This window comes from Caloenas nicobarica, chromosome Z, assembly GCF_036013445.1.
Source record: "Caloenas nicobarica isolate bCalNic1 chromosome Z, bCalNic1.hap1, whole genome shotgun sequence".
Classification (NCBI taxonomy): domain Eukaryota; kingdom Metazoa; phylum Chordata; class Aves; order Columbiformes; family Columbidae; genus Caloenas; species Caloenas nicobarica.
The window spans coordinates 81,718,545-81,739,945 of NC_088284.1; the positions used below are offsets into that span (position 1 = coordinate 81,718,545).

The window sequence follows — 21,401 nt, forward strand, 5'->3', positions numbered from 1 at the left end:
ATGCACTAAATTGAAACAAAGAAGTTATTTTCTCATTAATTGGTTCATTTTTTTGCACTTGAACATACTAAAATTAACATTTTCTAAAAGTCATCTAATTTTTCCTGAAAGTCTTGTCAAATTTGTAACTATGTTCAGTAATAAATGTCTTGTGATTATAGAAATAGCATTTCTGCCGTAATGTATGTTAAAAGTTAGCAACCTCCCATGAACAGGTGCCGGGGAATTACTTTTTTCCTGATAATAGGAATACTTCAATTTTTTTCAGTTAAAAGCTCCTTTTAAATGTTAGCATGAGTATGCTTTATCAGTATGGAACTGTACCATAAAAACGTTCATCTTTGCCAATCTTTGCCATCTTTGCTGATCACAGGAGGCATAAACTAATTAATGTTTGTCCATTTGAAAAAGAGCATAACCTGCTTGGAAGTTGTCATTTTTCAGTTTCCTAAATCCTGGACATCTCTGCAAAATAGAAGTTCAGAACCTGAATTTGTCTACATTCATCTGCAGATCTACCAGTGCAGCATAAACTGCTGGGTCAGAAGCATAATACTCAAATTCTGTCATTCAGTCTTCTCAGATTATTAGTGCCATTTGTATTTGCTTTGTGCTTTTTCTAGTGTGTGTTTATTTATTCATCAGGAAAATATGCAGTAAAATCAAGATTTTAATATTGAAGCATGCCCAGCCCATCAAGAAGGATGTGGAGCAGTTCAGGAAAGAGAACAGCGCAAGTGTCTGGTACTGCTCAAGAGGCGTCAGGTGATACCTGACAGCGGTGGTGCGTTTCTTTGGTGTGGGGTACCTGGATTGGAGTCTCCAAGGAGTGCAGGAAAGTGATCAGAAACCTCATTTCATGTTTTGAAGAACAGACAACACAAGCTCAATCATAAGCCTGGTAAGACAGAGTAGTCAAGCTCTGAGGTGAGCACACTTCTTTGGGATCAGTCCTGGTCTGTTCTGCCCTCTTCCAGAGTGTGACTTTCAGAATTGCTCCCTCAAGACTGTGCTGCCAAAGTCACGTCCTGTAGTTCTGCCAATCAGATCTGCTCCCCAGTGTGAATTACACTGAGAAGGAGTAGTAAGAAAGAACACAAGGAAGGCATCCTAGGCATCAGCCAAGCAAACAATTGTCTATATGGAACGAAATATCAGACTACAGCCTCACAGGGAAGAATGTACGTGATGGTCCATAATGTTCTTAAAAAAGGTCTGTCTTGCAGAAATCTTCACCACAATGGACCATTTCTCAAAGAAAATCCACTTTTCAAAAAAAGTCGGACCACCAAAACAAAGTTAATTTCTTTCAAGGAAATAATCTGTATCGTGCTGATTACTCTGTGAAGAGAGGAGCAAGATCAGCCTCGGTATTCTGCCTGTACACTAGAACTAGTCAGAACAGTGGTCGATATTGTGTATTTTTGAAATGTTGTGTTGTATTGGATATGATTTGTTAAGAAGTGAGAAAGAAGTAAAGTTAACTTGTGTGTGGTGTATTTTAATTAAAGGTCGATCTATGAAGCAGCTATGCATGTGCCTTCTCATACTCCTCATTCTGAGTAATTCATTCCGCTTCAGCTGAAGCAGCAGAAAAGGTGAATGACAGAGCAATATGGTAATCTCTGCAGCACCAAAATTTCAAAATTCTCAGAATCTCCTAGTTTGCTACTTGCATCCAAATAAGTGCTTAGCCTAGAACTTTGAAGCTTCGATGCCGCAGGTGAAAACAAATCTTGATTTTAGTGGCATTTATGGATATTCACGAAAATTTATTGTCAGCATTTGTTTTTGATTTCTGATATTAGTAGACTAAGATTGCAATACCTGTGACTGAAAACGAAATGGCCTTCATACAACACAAAAATCTTCCTTAATAGAAACAAAAATGCAAACAAGAAGAGAAAATACTCCCTTCTGAAACCTCTCATTTGGATTTTTTTTTCTTCTTGTTCCTTTAAGTCTTGCTTTCCTTCTTAAGGATTTGTTTCATCTTCTAACTCCCTCTTCTCTGGTCTTTCCTTTCAGATGATGCCAATAAAGGGAAAAGGCAAGATTTCAAAACAAACAAACAAACTAGAGTCCATTGATTCTATTGTTGCTGCTTTCAATATTGGTTTACTCTCAGCAGAGCCATTTTTAACTTGCAGAGTTTTAATGGATTCAAAACAAAGGAAATCCAAACAAATGAAGAATTGAGGGGTGTACTTACTACACCTTATTTACTGCTTTTATTGAAAAAGAGAAATTAAGGCTGACATGGAAGCATAGTTCTGTGCAGTGCCAGATCTGTCGTAGATCCAGTAGCAGGCCAGATTGTTTATCGCTGACGTTTTTAAGGAGTGTGGTGTGGACAGCATGCAGAGTTGTTAAAAGTGCGTGTGGAACATCTCTTGTCAGTTACCAACAACCTTCCAGCTGGTTGTGCACCACCACTGACAAAATCCTGTGGGAGCTCTATCTCATCCTCCTGTAAAACAAAGGGAAATGCAGGTCTTGGGAGCGGTACAATGAAATAAAAAAGTAATTGGGAAATCCTCAGGTATGGAGAGAAAACCTGGAGTTCCATGTGTTGATTGGGAGAGAGGAGCAAAAGCTACAGTTGCTTAGGTTTTGAATGCAGGTTTTTTTTAAAGATTCTATGGAAGTAGCCATGTGAATTAGAGAGCCTAAGTCTTGAGTTCTCGCTCTTCTTGTGTTTTCTAGCTCAGTAATTAACAACATTTAACGTGCTCAGGTATGCTATAATTGAGAACTGATGACTATGAAGGCAGCCTCTCTGATACTGAGCAGCTTGATGGCTGTTGGTGGGAGCCAAACTTCCCACAGAAACTAAACAACAAAAGGACAATAGGAAGTAATTTATATAAGCTGAAAAATATTATAGAATAAAAGATAAAAAGAATTTTATACCTCAAGTATCCTTTCCACCTGTTGATCCAGAGAGGGAAAACAATATATGATCTAGATTGTGAGGCTGATATAGGAAACTAATAATGGTATGGTATTGAAAAATAGACTACTTGTTTCTTATCCTCATAGATTTTCTGTCCAATGCAAAATTTGGCAGCTGATAGTATGGGCCTTTGAAGGACTGCTTGCTCTCTTTTCAGTACAGAAGAACTGGAACTGGTGCATGGGAATAACATATAATAAAGTACTGATCAAAAATATAGTCATAAATGGAACCATGTGGACTACTGCAAGAAGTGATTGGATATATGGCACATATTATCATACACACCCAGCTGAATTCCTTTTAGGTGCACAGCATAGCTTTTTGGAAAAAAAAGAAAAAAGTAGACTGTGGGTTTTTTAAAAAATATATTTTATTATAATGTTTGGTGAGTCATTCTAGTGGCTTTTTTCATTCACTCTTCTGAATGGGAGTTTATTCTTATTATTATGTCTACTTTTGTGTCTGCATATTAGATCATCTATACCTGTATCAGTTGTACTACAGATTATTATTTATCGATGTTCACTTTCCCTGTAGCTGTTTACAGACTAAATGCAGAGCTTAATCTTACCTAACATTAACCTAGTGTCGTTATCCAAAAGTTAGGCAGTAGTCTAAGATACTCAGAGGACAGAAATAAGCCCCTCTTAGAGGTAGTTCATCCTGTGCTACTATGAGACTAGGTTAGACTGGATGGCTGATGTTAGGTGGAAATCTTTCTACTTTGAAGCATTGCTTTTATAAGCAAAATACTTCTTGAGGTCTCTTTATCTTTTACTAAGAAACTTTTAAAGCCTTTCATTGTTCTAAAGCACCACCTTCTTTGCCTTGTTTGTTCACCATAAGACAGTGTTGATGTAGTGACAAGGCTAATGCCATCAGAAGGCAGTCTCCTAATCCTGTCATTTCTTTGGCCTTAATACTTGTGCGCTGTGTTCTTTCCTTCCACATGCAAATATTATATTAGCCTTAGCAGAATCAATGCTTCCTCTCTCTGTGGTTTCTATCAGTGATTGCTTTTTCCATGTGCTCCAAATAAATTAAAAACAAAGCAAAAGAAGCTCATTTGAAATGCATGACTTCTCAGTAAACTATAGCAAGGGTAAAAGTCATTCTGCTTTCATTCAGGGCAGAATCCTATTTTGTGCTTAGCATTTCCCTCTGCCCTTTCTATGAACTAAAGCTGTGAGTATTATATCTAAAATTAGGCTAGAGTTATATCTGGATTTGTTTCTAAATACTTACATGCTAATATGTATTAATATAGGCATTTACAATAGATTCTGTGTATCCAATACTAATAAGCAATACGGGATTTTAAAAAATGCGTCTGTCAAACATCACATTAGGTGCATGTTGCTTGTAACATTCATTTTGCGCAGAGTTGTGTCAGATGTGTGATTTTTAGAGCTACTTAGAAGTACTGTTTTGAGAGAACAATCTGAGGATTTGGGACAAAGGAAAAAGTCAGGATTCAGCAAGCTCTACATACCTAGTATGTGGTTTTGTACTCTTGTAGATTAGGAGTGTATTGGGAGTTGGATTTCCTTGGAGTTGGAATTGATTCTTTTTTAAAAATTTGATTGAATGGTTTCAATTTGTAGGAAAGATGCAGAGAGTGTGAGGTTTTTAATGGATCTAATGGGATCCAGCTACATGAAATTGTGCTGCTGCTGCTTCATTCGTTTGCAATAGTAGTTCCACTTTTTAAGATCTAGTAGTTATCTCACAGGTTCTGGGAATGTAGTGAAGAGTGTGTAAATGGAACTAAGTAAAATTTCATAAAAATTCACTATTTTCTACATTTTGGGGGTGAGATGCATCGATGTTTATTGGATAAGTAGGAATTTTGATTCTTGTTGAACACTGAATGGGAGAATGGGTGTGATTTTGGAGCCAACAGTGGCAACAACCGAGTGCCGCCTTTGTGTCTTTGTATGTCAGGATTTGCTTGGAACAGTGGTGACCAGAAAATGTGAATTTGATGTTAGTTAGAGAAATTACTGAGTCAGAACACTTGATCTAGGACTGGAAATTGTTTCTCCTTGCCGAGGACTGAGTAGCTGTGAGTTAAGATGAGCTGCATGTCCTGGTGCAGCCGAGGACATGAATCCAAAATCTGTCATAATTCGGTGATAAAACTTACCAGTTTTGCTGCCTCCAGAAATAAGAGCCCATACCTGTCGAAGTGGAAGAGCTGCTGAGGCAGAGCCTGGAGGGGCTCACTCTGTCTCAACTACAGCAGCGCAGGAGCAATTGCAGGGGTCTGAAAGCACTTTCCCCTCTTCAATTCCACCCCCTTTTATCTCCGCAGCAGTGGGAAGGCAGCAGGGGCCGGGAGAGGGAGGAGAGAGCTGGATGCTGCGCAGAGCGGAGGGAGGAGTAGGAGAGGGGAATGCATAATGCGTGAGTGACAGAGAGCGTGCAGGCGGCTGGCTGGGTCCAGGAGACGCGGACGTCCATGTCCCCGGGTCTAGGTAGGTTTGTTGCCTCTCCCTTTGAGGCAGTGGTTGCTTGGGGAGCATCCTGTATCAGCTGCAGAGATGCTGGCTGTCCAGATGGAAGGTTCTTCCAGCGGCACCTGTTGCAGCAGGGAGAGGGTTTGGACAACGAGCGCATTGCTCACCCTGGAGTGGCTGCTGGGTGGTGAGAGTCCGATAAGGTTTCCCTTGTTCCAGCGGCTCCTCTTTCTGCTCTGCGGAGCAGGACAGGTGGAAACAATAGCCTTTCCAATGGAAAATCCTGCTCGCAGGGGATCATATCAGGATGGAACTCGGTCTAAAGTGTCCTAGCTGGCAGCTTCTAACTTTTAAAAACGCACAAAACATCAATTTGGCTGTTTAAATTAGGTGAAAATTAAACTGGAGGAGCTGCGTATCCATTGTGTATTGTAAGGGAGAGTGAGTTAAAAGAATGAGTTTTTCAAATCATCATCTGATAAGGAATGAGTTTTAAACATGTTAAATATTAAAATCTGGCATGTAAGTGGTTACGATTGGCAATATTGCTCATCCTTCTTGCTTTTGATATACTGATTCTGTATAAGACGTTGCATAATGCACTCTGGCTAGCCCAGATAAAGTTAAGATCAACTGTATACAGAACTGCTTGCCAAACATCAATCATTCTTTTTTAATGAGCCTATAAATGCTTTATAGTGCAGATGTGAAACAAGATGTGATTTTTAAAATTCTTATTCATTATATAGAAGCCAAAAGTGTTTTGTTTTGTTTTAATAATACTTCACACACATCTTCTAAAATTAATATTTTAGTTAAATACTAAGCATTTTCAGAATCTGCCATGAGGGCAGTTTAATAACTGAAGGTGGAGTATGATATATTTAGTCTATCTGTCCCTTAAGCTTTCTGCTACTACATGTATTCAGTGTTTCCATGTGGAAAGAAGAACCGGATTCCCATGGAAATAAAATAATTTATGGCATATTAGGCTTAGAATTGAAATCACCAAATATTTGATAATGTAATAGCTAATGTATTTCAAGGGCGTACAATTTTTAATTTCTTATTTGTTATTACTAATATCTATGTTGTTATTGATTTCTAACTTACAGTTTTGTGCTTTATTAGCTTTCTAAAATCCTTTTGTTTTCATAGCTTTACATGAGGAAATCAACGGTATTTACTAAATTTACATCTGAGTGAACTAATTAACGTTGATAATGGAAGCACATGCTTATTAGCTTGTAGTTGTGGTCTGTGTCTTGGTCACGTGGAAATCAATGGGAAAAATGATATTTGCTTTTGTGAGAACTAGTGCTGGGCAGTTTATTTGTGCTGTCAGCATTTTTAAGGCTGAAAAATAATACTGCGTGAGTTTTAAAGAGTTGATACTAGTGAATGAGATTAGTCCTTTTGCATTCAAACCTACAGTGCAATACTTCCCTTGGAAGTTGTTCTGATCTTTATTTGAATGAAAGTTTCAGAATCAGTCTCAATCATAACCTGTTACTGAAACCTCTAATATACAGGGAATGTTATTATTTAAACTTATTGTCTTGCAGGGTTTTTTATTTGCTTTTGGAATTCCATTAAAAAAATAAAAGCGCTTAAGTCTGCAAATACTTATGTGCATGTCTTAACCTGTGAATCTGATAACTGAAACGGAACTATTGGGAAAGCTATGGAAGCATATACCTTTAATGTATATACACTACAGAGGTGTGTAAGAATCTCAGTCATGGGGTACAAACAATTTATGGCAATCTGGGAGAGAAATTTTGATTTCATCATTGACCCACATTTCATCATTCATAATTTTTCAGAAATACAGCATGGTAACAATGAGCTGATCATTAATTATATATTTGAAAGTACATACCGATAGTCTATAAGCTTAACAAAACTTTAATTTTAGATTGTTTCATTGAAAACCTGATGGAAATATATGTCCTTGCATCATGCTTCAAAGAAAGGGAGAATTAAAATTTCCCTCAACTACATCTGAAGTTTTTTAGCCTAAGGTGTTTTTGGAAGCACCAAAATGGTAAAATGCATGTCTGACTCTTGCTATTATTTGAGATAGGGTATCTGATGCAATTTAACTGAATTTTCTTGCTGGACAACGCTGCTTTCTGGGGTTTTTTTTCTTTCTTGGTCAGCCTCTTCCAGTGTGTTCTTGGTACTGGGTCTTTTCAGTTGTTCACTAAGAAATACAAAATTGTAGGTAGGCTAGAGAAAATACAAAGGATATGCTGAAATTCTTTGCTCAGGGAGTATTACAACTTGACCTCATAAAGATATAGTCACATACGTAACTGGTTTTACATGTGTAACCCTATTGATTTATTTTACTCATTTGAAGAAATTGTGCTTGCGTTTCAGCACCGCAAGACTGGCCAATTTAGTTGTAGTTACTGTTATGTATAACACTAAATATTACACTTATCCGTACTATAAATTTTCATACATAGTATCTGAATACTTTTTTCAATGTGTGTTAAGACTCAGATGCTATTTAACAGCTCTATCATCAAATCAAAGCTTACAGAACTATTGCTGTTGATTGTAGGTATTTGTTGTAGTTCCAGAAACTTAAGAATTATGTCTAATAGGAGCTATATTAGTGTTTCCTAGGGAAGAAAAAAAAAAAAAAGATCGACAGGAGGAGTCAGTGTTAAAGGCCATTTATCTTATTCCAGGTGAACCCACTGTAACTATTTTTAGTCTAAAAAAAATTACTGAATCACAAATTACACTATTTCTGCAAAGCTTCTCTTGCCTAAGTCACTCTTTGAGTGAATAACCTCACTGGAAAATACTTGCTGTAAATAAACATTTTGAAGATTGCGTTTACTCCATTCATGAGAACTTGTGGCTGTTTGCAGAAAGGATTTGGAAAATGGGAGTTCAGAAGTATGCTTAAAATATGAAAAACATTGTTTCATAGATTGGCTTATGATTATTTTCTATAAAACTAATTAAAGTTGTTTAAATTCCTTCTACAGAAATAATTTGTAAGTCCAAACCAAGGTTGCTGTTAGGATGAAGTTGTACTTGTTTAAGCAGGCTTGTTTGATGGGCTAAATTTATCTGTCAAAATTAAACAACAGAGAAAATGCTTTCCATGTTCATTGCAGCTTTTGTGTGTGTGTGTTTTCTAATAAATTGAAGATGGAATTTCCTCTAGAAGGTTATAACAATATCTTTTTATATACGAAAAGGTTTTTTGTTTGGATATCTCATTTTGTATGTCGTACAAATTTATTAGTTAGGCTACAGTTATTATTCTCATTTTCAGATGGCAGAATAAACATCCTTCTTCTCAGTCACTTGCCCTGAACTGGTCCAATATGTTACCGCTCTGAACTGTTTTAAGCTTTGCTTCATTAAGGATTTAACATGTCCTTAATTCAGCCATCTGCTATGGGTTTGGCAGACCAGCTGATTCGAGGTATTGGTCAGAGCTTTAGAAATTTCCCACATTTTTAAAGGTTAGGAAAAGAGCTACCTTTATGAATAGATTTTGAATAATTCTCAGCAAGACAATGGTGCAGAAGTGGGGTAAAAAATGCATGTCATTCTCTGAAGCACAGGGTCCCCCGTCTGCCTTTGGCTTCGCTGAAAGGCAATTAGCATTTCAACCAGCCAATTTGGTTACATGCAATGAAGTCCTTGGGTTTGTAATTTGCTGCTCTCGGCTTGGTGCTGTTGAGAACTAGCTCTGTGTAATCCTCTCAAAGCAACTTTCTTTCCAGCATAGTTATTGTTACTGGTCTTAAATAACTAATCAACAAAGAGATTTCCTTGTCTTGAGCTATGGGGTGCCTTAGAAGAATGAAAAGAAATACCCAGTTAATAAGGGAATGATTATAATTATTAAATAGTGATTATTAAATTGTGACATAGGTTAAAAGGTTTAGAAGGCCAAGGAAAGCACAATACATGATAAAGGTACTGTGAGAAGTCTTTGAACCCAAACAAATTTTGCTTGAGGATTTCTCTTCACCCCACAAATGCTTTATCATATGTTTTATTTAAAAATGGACTTCCCAGATTTAAGAAATTAATTCACAGTATAGATTAGAGTGAGGCCCCCGTGCTTGTCTTCTCAAAAGGATGCAAATATATTTTTACTTCAGCAGAAAGAAGTCTTTGGGCGGGCTTTGTAAAATACAGATCTATAATAAAACCAACATTCTTTGCTGCAATCTAGTTGGAAATGCATACGTTTAACTGTAGAAATGAAACTTGTTTTGATATACATCTTAAATTTGATATACATAATTGATACAGATTTTCATGTTTAATAATAAACTTTTATGAACTCAAGAATAACTCACTGACACAATTATTCTAATAATTAGGCAACACGTTGACGTTCTGTTTGGCTCATACATGCATATTAACTTGCAGGAGTCCACCGTAATTCTTCTGTCAGTATACCTGAAATAATGCCATCTAATCCCCACTATAAGGCCATAATTTACTGTTTTATACCTTACAGATTTTTTTTTTTTTTTATTGCAAAATTATTATGTGTGAAGCACTATTGCAAAACAGGTTGTTAAATTTTTGGTTTTGAGAAAAATAACTACTATACTGCAGAAGCCCATCATTATTTTTCCTGGTATATGCTATTTGTTCAGGCCATAGTACCAGATGTTTGAAGCTATTGTAGTTTTGTCCTCAGCTTACAGGTTCTGAAAATAGGTTAAATAATTAAGTGTTGAGGACCTGAGAGAAAGCTCCAAAGTAGAGATACAAATGGAAATTATTGTGAAACTACTGAAGTTGAATAAATGGGTGTTCCTCACTAAAGCCTGCAGACCTTCCTCAGCTGGATTTCTTCATGTGCAAGAGCCTGGTCCTGTGGCAGGCTCAATTCTTTTTTTAATCTACTTGCTTTTTTTGTTCAAGCAACTGTTTGAAACAGAGTATGAAATAGAGTATGTCTCCACTTGGGGCAAAATACCTCGGTAAAAAGCTAGACCCTGGTTCTGGAAAACCCTGTAAGATAGTTTCTATTAGTGAAAGACATCTGCTGCTTTCTTTAGAACTATATAGGTGAAGAGGGATTTCCAGTGTGGTGCTGGAAACTGTATTTACCTTTTGCGTAAACCTATACTATATGCTAAGTGGAATTATTCCAAAATAATATCTTGGGGTTTTTTACAGTATATAGTTAGAACTATATAATGATAGAGTCTCATCAATTGCATGAGATAAATTAGAAGTTCTGCAGCTGAAATCAGTTTTGTTTTGTTTGTACAAATGAGGATGATTTCAGATTCCTACTGATGTATTTCTTAACATTGCTAATCAGCAAATTTCAGCCAAAGTTTTTTTTTCCATTAGACTCTGATCTCTTTTCTAAATATAAAGTAATCCTAATAACTCCAAGTCATTTCACTGGAGGTGCTCTGGGTAAAAATAATCTGGATCTTACAGCTAGTGTAAATTATTGTCTGGTTCTCTGTTTGACCAGCAAATTATAAGTTAACTGCAAATGTTTGTAGAAGAGGTTTGCGCTCTCTCTGCTTGCTGCTAGCAAACAGAAATAGTGGATTCAGCATTGCTTGAGAGTTTTGCCCTTTATTCCCTGCTCAGAATGAGAACAGTAGAGCAGGTGGTTACCTCAGAAATCCTTTGGCATTACCTGGCTTAAGAGATAAAACTTGGTTCTCCAATGATGATTACGTGCTTTAGAACTTAAAATTTAAGGATATGGTTTAGATCTACTCACATTCTTCTGAGGAAGTGAAAAGATGCTGCCAGAAAACTTACAGGGAGTGCTCTGGGGTTATTACACTTTTTACCTCTCAGTGGCCTCTAAAAATGGGATGGGATGATTTGGATTTCTCCTCAGGCCTCTGTCTTGGCCTCAGCCTGCAGATTTACCACTTCCAGTGTTGCTTCCTGGCTGTGATGGTAGATTTACCTTTCTGACTAGTAAGTGTAAGTACAAGGGCAGGCAGCATAAGCATTTTTTCTTCCTTAGGATAAGCTGTCTATGTTACAGGCCTTTTTCAATGTAACACAATTGAATGGGCAAGAGTTTTCTTATGGAGGTGTTGCTCAGGTTACATTAAATTGGCCATTCCCGGTGACACATATGGTGATAGATAATATGATTTTTAATTTTTAAAAAAATATTGCAACTGTTATAAGGCAAATGATCAGGAGAGTTGTTGACCCATGTCAGTGTCATTAATCTCAAATGCAGATAAACGTCTGAGCACCTGAGGCTGTCGCTGTGGTGCTGTTCTATCACGGCAGCAGTCATGAGCCGTGTAAGTAAGCAGCTGAGCCCAAAAACTTCAGGGCAGTGAAAGCTGATCAAGGGATTTCCAGCACCTGGTAGTCTGCATTTGTGCTTTTGCTAGCACATTCCAATGCTAGTAATAAGAAGGGGGAAAGTGGGCAGGTACCTGAAATACCTTTGCAGAAAAGAGAAAGACAGGAGACCCTGGAGAAGAATTGGAAGCAAAGGCATTGGTGACACTAAATAATGTGCATGGAAATGGATAAGACAGACTCTTGCCCCAAATGCTGCAACTATTAGTGCAGCCCTGGGATGCAAAGCTGTTGTTGTTGTGACTTATAATTCTCAGGCTTTATCCACCTTGAAACAAGTCAAAGGCAAAAAAGGGATATAGGAAGATATTATTTTGAAATTGTGCCTCTGAAACACTCTGTTGTGTCCTCCTTTGTGTATGTGTGAACTGTGGAAACTTCGAGGCAAAGAAAACCCCAGCCTGAAATAAAATATTTCTCTGTTAATTTGGGATCATGACAACAGAAAAGTTTAGTAAATCAAAGTTGCTATAATTCCTATTGCTTTCCTATGTCATTCTCCAAGACTGTTGTAAATGCCAGTGTTTTTGAGAATGCCTAAAATAAAAATGCTGAAAATATGCATGTTTCTAGTATGTTTCTACAACAGGTGCAGCAAGGGCAATGACCTTGTGAAACTTCTTGCTGGGCGCTGTTCCTGGCCGCTGCAGAGAATCCCCTCTTTACATATGAAAGAGCACACGCATCTCTCTGCCGTTGTATCCAGCCAAAGATGCTGCTGGGCGCTGACATGTCTGCTGTGAACAGACTTCTCTCGGGCAACAATTGATGGCTGTAGTGCTGTACTCCATGCAAAGTACGGGGCTTGCCAGTTTCTGAATGTTCTACTTGGCTGGGTGTTTGTAATCGCAAGGAGCAGAGACAAGGACGGGCAGTGAAAAGCACACTGGGCTTTACGTTTGCTTTGCTGCACTGTGTCTATGGACTTTAGTAATTTACAATGAGTTGTAGGTGATGAGCAGTAGTAATCGAGTTGTAGCTGCTTCAGCATACCCACTTGTTTCTTCTGCTGACCAGCAATGGCAAGTCTGGGGTAAAATGTACTTAATCCTCATTCCGTCTATTTATTTGTTAGTAGACTCCCCTTTATTTTGCTATTCTCCATTCCGTATCTGGCATTTTACACTCATTTCATTTCAGATTTGGAATCTTTCGTTTCCCTTTCGATTTCTCCACTTGTCTGCAGGTTCCCTCACCCTTCAATGAGAAAAGCCAGGAGATCTTTTAATTCTGAAGGGTTTTGATTGATTAAGCACAGAAGTCAGTGTAAAAATCTGCAGAAAAAGACTTCTCGTTCTTTATAGAATTCTGCAGGAAAGACCACCCATGCTTTATAAACTTTAAAACCTTAATGTGAAATTTGTTCCAGGAACCGAGGCGGGGGGAAAAAGCAAATCCTGGTGATTTATCAGTTACAAGAAAATCTAGTTTCATAAACCTACCTCTCCTTGGCTCCAGCTGGGCAATGGGTTGAAATGGTATTCCTCACATTAATTTGTGATATTACCGTGGAAATCACTGTGTGGAATCAGCGTATGCTTTGCTGAGTTCTACACTAGGATTCTGCTTTTTTGCGGGAAACACAAGTATGCTTCAAAAAGTGCCATAAAATGCAGACTAAAAGAAAATATTAGTTAGATATCATGACTCAGAATTCAGCATTAAATTTATTTTTTTTTAAATATGTGGTTGAAGAATGTAATTTTTAGGCTTTTAAGATTCTTTAATACCATTAAAATGTCTAGATAATTTTTGAGAGGTACTTTCTTTTGGTTTTGATGCCAGAAACCTTTATTGTAAACCCCTTGAAAACATCATTTAGGCCTCAGTATGTAGCGTTTCTTTAAACTACCACTGATACCACAAATCATTGCTTGAAATGGCTTTAATCAGAACATAGTGACAGAATAGTTGGTCCATTGATTTGTATGTACTCTGAAGTTGTATAATATCCCATTGCTTCTAGTTTCAAAAACAGTTACATGACTTTGAGTCAATAATCTATTTTAAAGCCTGACTGAACATCCTGGTTTGAGAGAACTGAACTCAATCATATTTAGCTGAAGCAACGGGGAGTATTCGATGCATGATGCACCAAATACATAGTTTACCAAAATTTAGCAGTGAACAAGGACTAGAGTTTCAGCTTTTTTTTTTTTTAAAAAAAAGGAAAAATAATTAAGCTCACCAGTGATATACTGGGATGAGGGAAGTGAGGAAGAATTGCCTTTTAATCCCTGATCTTGCAAAACCTTCTGCTGAGCTTTATGCAATGCAGTTAATAAGGAACAAATTTTGTTCCCATATAAATTTATGTAGGAATTTAGCATACAAAGTGAGTTCATATTTAATAAAGTAAAATATTGTGACCTATGATGTCTTTTCAGCTGTTTGAATAAATTTGTTCTGCATTCTCTAAGTATTAATTTATGTTATTTTTACCATCTTACATCAATTTTTAAAAATAATAATGATTTTCAAAGTTAAGTTTATACAAACAGAGTAAAAACTACTTTCGGCAGGCTGTACAAAGTAAATCTTAGTACAAATAATGTAACAAGGAAGAATACACACCAGCTAAATAATTGATGATATGATTGTGAAACCTCTCTTGTTCCACAGGGGTAATCCTATAGTTTTAGAAGGCTCTCTCGTAGAAGTAATAGAATTCAAGTAATTCTAAACTTTGTAATTTGCCCTCAAGGATCATGTTTTCAGTATTATTTACTAGAAGCATGTACCGTGGGAAGATATTTGTGAAGTCTATGACAAGGTAACAGCCGAAGCTAAAAGGTCAACAAATTCCTCGGTTTAGTACAGACGATTCCTGGATCTGCAGGCAGCGTAATTGTCCCAGAGTTTGCAAAGTTAGACAACTGTTCCCTTTCCAGCTGGAAGTTTTGTATTTTTCAGAACAGTTCTACATAAAAACAACAAATGTATCTTGCACGTTAAGGCAGACGACTTTGGAAATACTGACGATCTTAGATCCCAGGAGTTTTGTGTATATATATATATAATCTCTGTTTCTTACTTTATGTTTTTTCTGCACTAAAATGACTAAATAGGTAGATATGTAGGAATCAAGCATTGTTCCTGAAAATCTGTTGTGCATTGAGTTCTCAATAAGAGCTATGGATATCTTGCAGGGCTGCATTCATGGTTATAAAAGTTTATAGCAATGTGAAGTTCTGCAGCAAAATTATTTTACTGTGTGTCATTTTTGATGGAAATAACGAAACACTATTCAAATAGGTTGTATAATGGTTAGTTGTTTTGATAGTGAAAATGTTTAGTCCTGATTTTTTGCACTTACTTCCATTGCTCACCTGTTTCCTCTGTGATGTTGGGTAGGGCTAAGTGAATATTTTATTGTAAGTAATTAAAATTGGATAATTTTGTCATCTCAGCAGTCTTTGCTTATAGGAATTCTGAGAGACACTGGTAGTTTTCTTGACTGTACTTTCATCTTATTTAATACATCATGTCTCTGGATAATTTTTGTTCTTTACCTTGCTTCAAGCCAGTTTATTTCAAGTCCACACAACATAAATTTGGCCCTTGCCCAGACAGAATTTGTTGTAAGATGAATCAAAGTCCCGAAGCCTTTCTAGTGTGTGTTAATTTTAGTGGACTGAAGCCTGTTTTATTCTCTGTTCATTGCAAGATTAAGGCTGCCTGACTGTGTACAGGAAACACTCAGAATCTGCACTAGACCTCAGATGTATTCTGATTACAAATTTGATCCACACTTCACAAAAATACATTTCAATATATGCATAACATTTTATGTTTCAGTGACCACTTGTGACTGAATATTCATTTACTCTCAGTCATAAATAATGGAAACAAGTGCTTTGCAAACATGGCAGAGCTTAAATATTATCGATACGCAAATACTAAAGTAATATATTCTGCACAGTTTATCCAACCATCATTGACCAGGTTTGTCTGATGAGCATAGCATCTTGAAGCATAATTTTAAGCAAAATGAGATTTTATTTATATGTGTAATTACATAATATTGTTTGTATCTTTTGTAGAGAATTTTTTTTTAAAGTAACATTGTAAAATAGTGAAAGAAACCTGCTGAAAAAAACAATTCCGTTGAAGATCCATGCTATAAAGCTTTTTGGTGTTTAGAGCACAACTTTTTTCTCTTGGTTTGTTCAAAAATTGCTCAGATCCTTATGACAGAAATTTGCTTCGTCCAGCACGCGAGTTTTCAGCTCTGGTCAGCACTCTACAATATACATAACATAACAGCTGTTTCCAATTTGTTGCGCCAGAGCTTCTTAAAAATGTGTCTTTCACAGTATTGACATCTGATGACTTCACTGGAACTTAAACTCGTATTTTACATTAAAAAACTGGACTCCGATGTAAAGAGAAATAAACCACCTTAGTGTTAAATTGTCTTGTCTTAACAAGAAAAGAAAACTAGACACAGTGCAGAAACAAATGAAAATCAAGATCTGGCTGTACAAAGGTTATAATGGCATTAAAATGTGCCACAGTGATTCTCTGTGACAAGAAAACATGAAAGAATCATGGGGTAAGAGAAGCAGTGAAAAGAATCTCAAGTAAACATGCAAATGTTTCAGAACATTTTGTGGTCCCCCAGATGTCAGAAGATGGTCTATGAGATGGCTGCAAACATCCTTTTACCCGTCCTGCTGGTTCATGTTTGTTTCTAAAGAAAATCAAGAGTGGAAATAGAACTGCCAACCTTGAAGCTAATTATTTGTTGGTTGAAAATGAAAACAATTATGGCAATGTGATTATTTTTTCTTAAAGAAGTTACTTATTCCTCCACTTCAAAAAATTCCAGAAAATCATTATATGAAAATATAATTAACTATAGATGATAACTATGTTATCTAAGTTGATTAGAGCTGAGACTTGTGCATGTTTTCATCTAATTTCTGAAGCTCACAAGATAATAATGGTATTTGAAAGGTATTTGAGAAGGGTTGACTGGATTGGTAATGTTGACTGGGAATATTTAATGTATTTTAGATTCACAATTTATTAATTATTATTTTCTTTTTCTATAGGGATGCCCTCTACTTCTTTATCAGTTTACTTGCTTTTAGCATTACTCATCCATTTCACATCTGAGGAAACAGAAGTGAGGTTCAGCGGGCAAACAGAATTTGTAGTTAATGAAACAAGTACAACTGTCATACGTCTTGTAATTGAAAGGACAGGGAAGCCTGCTAACATCACAGCAATTGTGTCGGTAAGAAACTATGCCTTTTTTTCTTGCTAAATATCAAGATCTTTCTGAAGTTTTTCATGTTGGTGGTTTTTGTCAAGCCAGTGAACAGGAGGGTGGTATTTCATTGGGACAATGCATCACTTTGGAGAAGCAACACCCAGTTTCCGTAACTGAGCAAATTCTAGCTGGCTGCATCAACAGTTTCAAAATAATAGTATAAATATATCCTACAGCTCAGGTACATGTCCAAACTGATATACTTGCTTGATTTTGATTGTGGCTGTGAGCTCATGCTGAAAATGTGGATATACAACAATTTTTCCTTTTCCAGATTACTGTAGAACCTGCAATTTGATAGCTACTCCACTGAGTCAGCTTTCCTTTTGAATTTTAAAAATTTCATTGTTCAATTCATTTGGAGATCAGAGTTGCTATTTTTACATGATTTCCTCTGTTTCTTAGCTGTTATTAACCATGATCTCTCTGGTATTCCTTTTAAAAGTTTAAACTCCTTAGAGTGTGCTATCCGATATGTGTATGGAGTAAGATGCTGTGTGGTATGAGTAGTGCATGAGAACACACCAGTGTACCAGAGGAGATGCACTGCTTATGGATTTCCACAGTCTGTAGACATAAGAAATTATCTGTGTTCCCACACCATATTTTATTCTGCTGTAACTAAATATTTAAAAAATATGTGTCTTAGAAATTACAAGGAATAACGGTTGGTCTGTAAGGATTTCACACTTTGTTAACATCTGAGGAGAAAACCTTGAGAAAATGTGACCATACTTTGAAACTAATGCTCTTTACTGCTGTAACAAGCAGAGTAATTTAGTTTCCTTATTAAGGACCTGAAATTCCAAGGTTTGTTTGTAATGTTTTTTGAGCAACTTCTTATGAAGATGTTTGTAGCCTGTTTTTGTGAGGGCTTTTTGGTAGGTCTAGTGTTGGCTCAGATGATCCATAAATATAGTTGCCAGTATGTCCAGTGGTAGGTGAGAGCCACAAAAATACCTTCCATAATTTACTTCCTCTTCACTGAACTTCGAATTTCACTGCTCTCAAATGAGGAATAGCCTTTTTCACAATGGTTCGTTGAAACCTTTAGTGACTGTGAGGATGGTAGTTTCAGGTGTGGCAGCTGTGCTGGTTGAGTTGTTTCTCTCCATTTAGTCTCAGCTTCCAGCTGTGAACTTAACTTTGCTGTCCTGACACTGCTGCCTTTGTAATCTCGCCTCAAACTACCTTCTTACATTGGAATCAGTGGGATTTTCTTTTGTTGACTGAAATAAAAGCAGGGCTGCTCATTATAGAAGAACTCATCTTGCCAGCATTGGCAATCAAAATGTTAATCTAGGTTAAATGCCTAGGCTGCTTCTAGTCCCTAGACTTAGACGGGAAGGTAGAGGGTGTTACATCTTAAGGTAAATTTAATTCAGCTAGGGTATTATGAAGTGTACAGGTCTGTGCTAGGACTAGCTTTTCCATTAAAAGCCTGATCATATGATGCAGTATGCAAAACATAACCGATTGCAAGGCAGGAAGTCATAAATTATTCTGAATAAAGTATTGTGATTGTTGTTTTGTTTTGCTTTGTTTTGTTTTTCCTTTTTCATCCTGGTAACTCAACATGGATACAAGGGGCTATCTATACCTTCTGTCCAGAAATTAGCTATATGACAACAGGGGCAGGAAGAATTCTGTCCAAAGAAGAGTGTATGAAGTGTGTTAAACGAGTTCAGAAAAATATTATAGAAGAGAGTGGGGAAGGAGAAGATGGCATTTAGTTGTGTATTTATTGCAGATTGATGGGGAAAACACAGGAGACTTTTTTGACACATATGCAGCTGCATTTATACCCGACACAGAAACAAACCGAACAGTGTATATATCTGTCTGTGATGATGATCTTCCGGAGGCTGATGAGACATTCGCATTTTACTTGACGCTACCAGTAAGTCTCAATCTTTCAATTTATCTGTTTCCTGGAAAACGGTGAGTAATCTGGCGTAAATGGGTGGTATTCCATAGCTTTCAATGTGGGGTTCCTGGCAGTGCTACATGCTTCATACTTAGTTCCCTATTGCTATTGTGTCATTAATAGATTGCCAAACTATGAGTAATCATTTACAAAGTTTGTTTCAAGCACCTTGTTGTTGACTGTATACAGTATCTTTCCTCAATAATTAAGAATTATTTTGGTATCTTCTATTTGCTTAAATAATTTTCATTGTAATGTATAAGAAAAAGACCTACAATTTGATATAGGCTACACTCTTAAAAGACAGTATAATAAAAATGTGTGGTTTTTGCCCATCACAATATTTAATATCTTGTTTGTTTGTTTTAATTTTAGAAACCATCTGCAAGGATAAAGCTTGGCTCACCCAAGTCTGTCTCTGTAACAATCTTATCAAATGACAATGCCTTTGGGATAATTTCTTTTAACATGGTATGGCTTTTTATATGATACTGATGAAAATATTAGAAAACATAAGGGTGAAATTTTCAAATACGCTGGTTAGTTATTCAACTGTATCCCTTGAGAACTGTTTCTGAGGTAATTCGTGCATATGCATGTAATTAATATATGTATACAGCTTTAATACTTCTGTACTTTTTTAGGTTTTGAGATGTAGTCTGACACCTTCACACATGGATGAATATCGATGTTGCTTATCTTAAATATAAAACTTTTGAAAGTTATTTGGTCCCACTGTTTTTCATCTATAAGATCTAAACATAGTAGGGAAGAAGTGAGGAGTAATACCGTAGGAAACTTAGAGATGCACTTTGGAAATCTTGAGAATATATACATTTCCCATCTTCGGTGAGCAATTTCATATGTAGTTCTCAAGCTTGAGAGAACAGTATCATGATATAAACATTGTAAAGCACCTTTCCAGAATAAGACCCAGGTGTGACTCTAGTGACATGGAGGATATTTGCAATAATACAGAGTTTGTGTTCATAGAAAGAGAAACTGTGCCTTATTGCCAGCATTATGACAATTTAATCTTTGTGGAGGAATTTCCTGAAAAAGCACAAGAACATGAGAAATTTTTAGCACTCCAGCACTAAGCCATGCTGCTCCCTGAACTGGTGTAATTCTTTTATATCTTTCAGCTACAACAGTTTGATAGGCAGATTCCATTTATAGCTAGTTATCCAATAAGTGACTTTTTAATGGAGAAAACCTATTTTTAATGGGGTTAGGAACTCCTATAAATACCAGTGCTAATATGCCAGTGCTTTGTGTATATTGACTGTGTTAATTTACAAAAAAAACCCACCCAAAACACAACACTCTACTTGCATAATTTATTATAATTTTTTAAACTAAAATCTTTGAAGCTTTTTATTAGCTGAACTAATTGGTTGCTAGGAAATCTATGCCATCAGTGGACTGGTTTGTAGGTTGGATTAATTTGTCTGTGGGAGTTTGGTATTTCTATGGCAACGGTTTCTTCCTTTTGCTGTGATATTTGATCTGTGCCTGATTGCCTGTCTCTTTTCTTCCTCATTAGTCTGCCTTAATCACAGTGAATGAGCCCAGGGGCAGAAATGAATTTGTGCCTCTCACTCTAATTAGGGAGAGGGGAACCTATGGGACAGTCATCGTAACTTTTGAGGTGAGTTTATCAAAAAAGCTTCATACCTTTGTCTGTTAGATGAAACTGTAAAGCCAAAATCGTAACTTATTGAAGTGTTTATAAAAGAGAGGCAAAATACCTTTGTCGACTTTTGTGAAACCTGTTTCATAAAATGGAAGGATACTACCTGTGAAATGGAAAATACTGTAATTATCTGACTGTGTAATTAAGAGAAAATTAGGACGTACTAGAGAAAGCTGAGTGTTCTCTGTCATATGGGAAGATATTTGAGGCAGCATTAGTTGTTATTACCAGAAAACAATGTGTATTAAGTGTGTAAGAAATGTCTTATTTAATATTTCTTCAAACTTTATCTGTATTTTACAACTAAACATCTGAGAGAATCTTTAATGCTTGTGCCACCTTTGGACATGTATGATAGCTCCGTATTTAGTGAAATTCTGTATCTGTAAGACTGCAGTTTGAATCTCCAGAAATGAAACCACTCATGTTGAATATTTAGGCCATTATTTATGTACCTGATTTGAATGTGATACAGTTATTGCCTTCATCTATCTATCTATCTATCTATCTATCTATCTATCTATCTATCTATCTATCTATCTATTCTTATCTAGCTCTGATTCTACTACATACTTGAAACTTATATACAAATTCTTTCATATGGTTATTTCTTTATCAGTTGTCTAGTTTTATACATCATCAAGGGTTTAATCTAGGCCTGTCAAAATCTGAAAAGATTTTTGCTGGATTTTATTGCATACTAAATACAGCATGTATAGTTAAAG

General features: G+C 36.4%; 1 protein-coding gene across 1 annotated transcript in view; it reads left to right on the forward strand.

The window, feature by feature from the left end:
* The window catches only part of ADGRV1 (adhesion G protein-coupled receptor V1), a 288,101-nt gene that overhangs the window by 9,534 nt on the left and 257,166 nt on the right, over nt 1-21,401 (forward strand). Inside the window, exons 2-5 of the mRNA XM_065656969.1 lie at nt 16,833-17,017; nt 18,804-18,953; nt 19,356-19,451; nt 20,527-20,631. Of these exons, the coding sequence (XP_065513041.1) occupies nt 16,833-17,017; nt 18,804-18,953; nt 19,356-19,451; nt 20,527-20,631 (536 nt within the window). The remainder of the gene's footprint in view (nt 1-16,832; nt 17,018-18,803; nt 18,954-19,355; nt 19,452-20,526; nt 20,632-21,401) is intronic.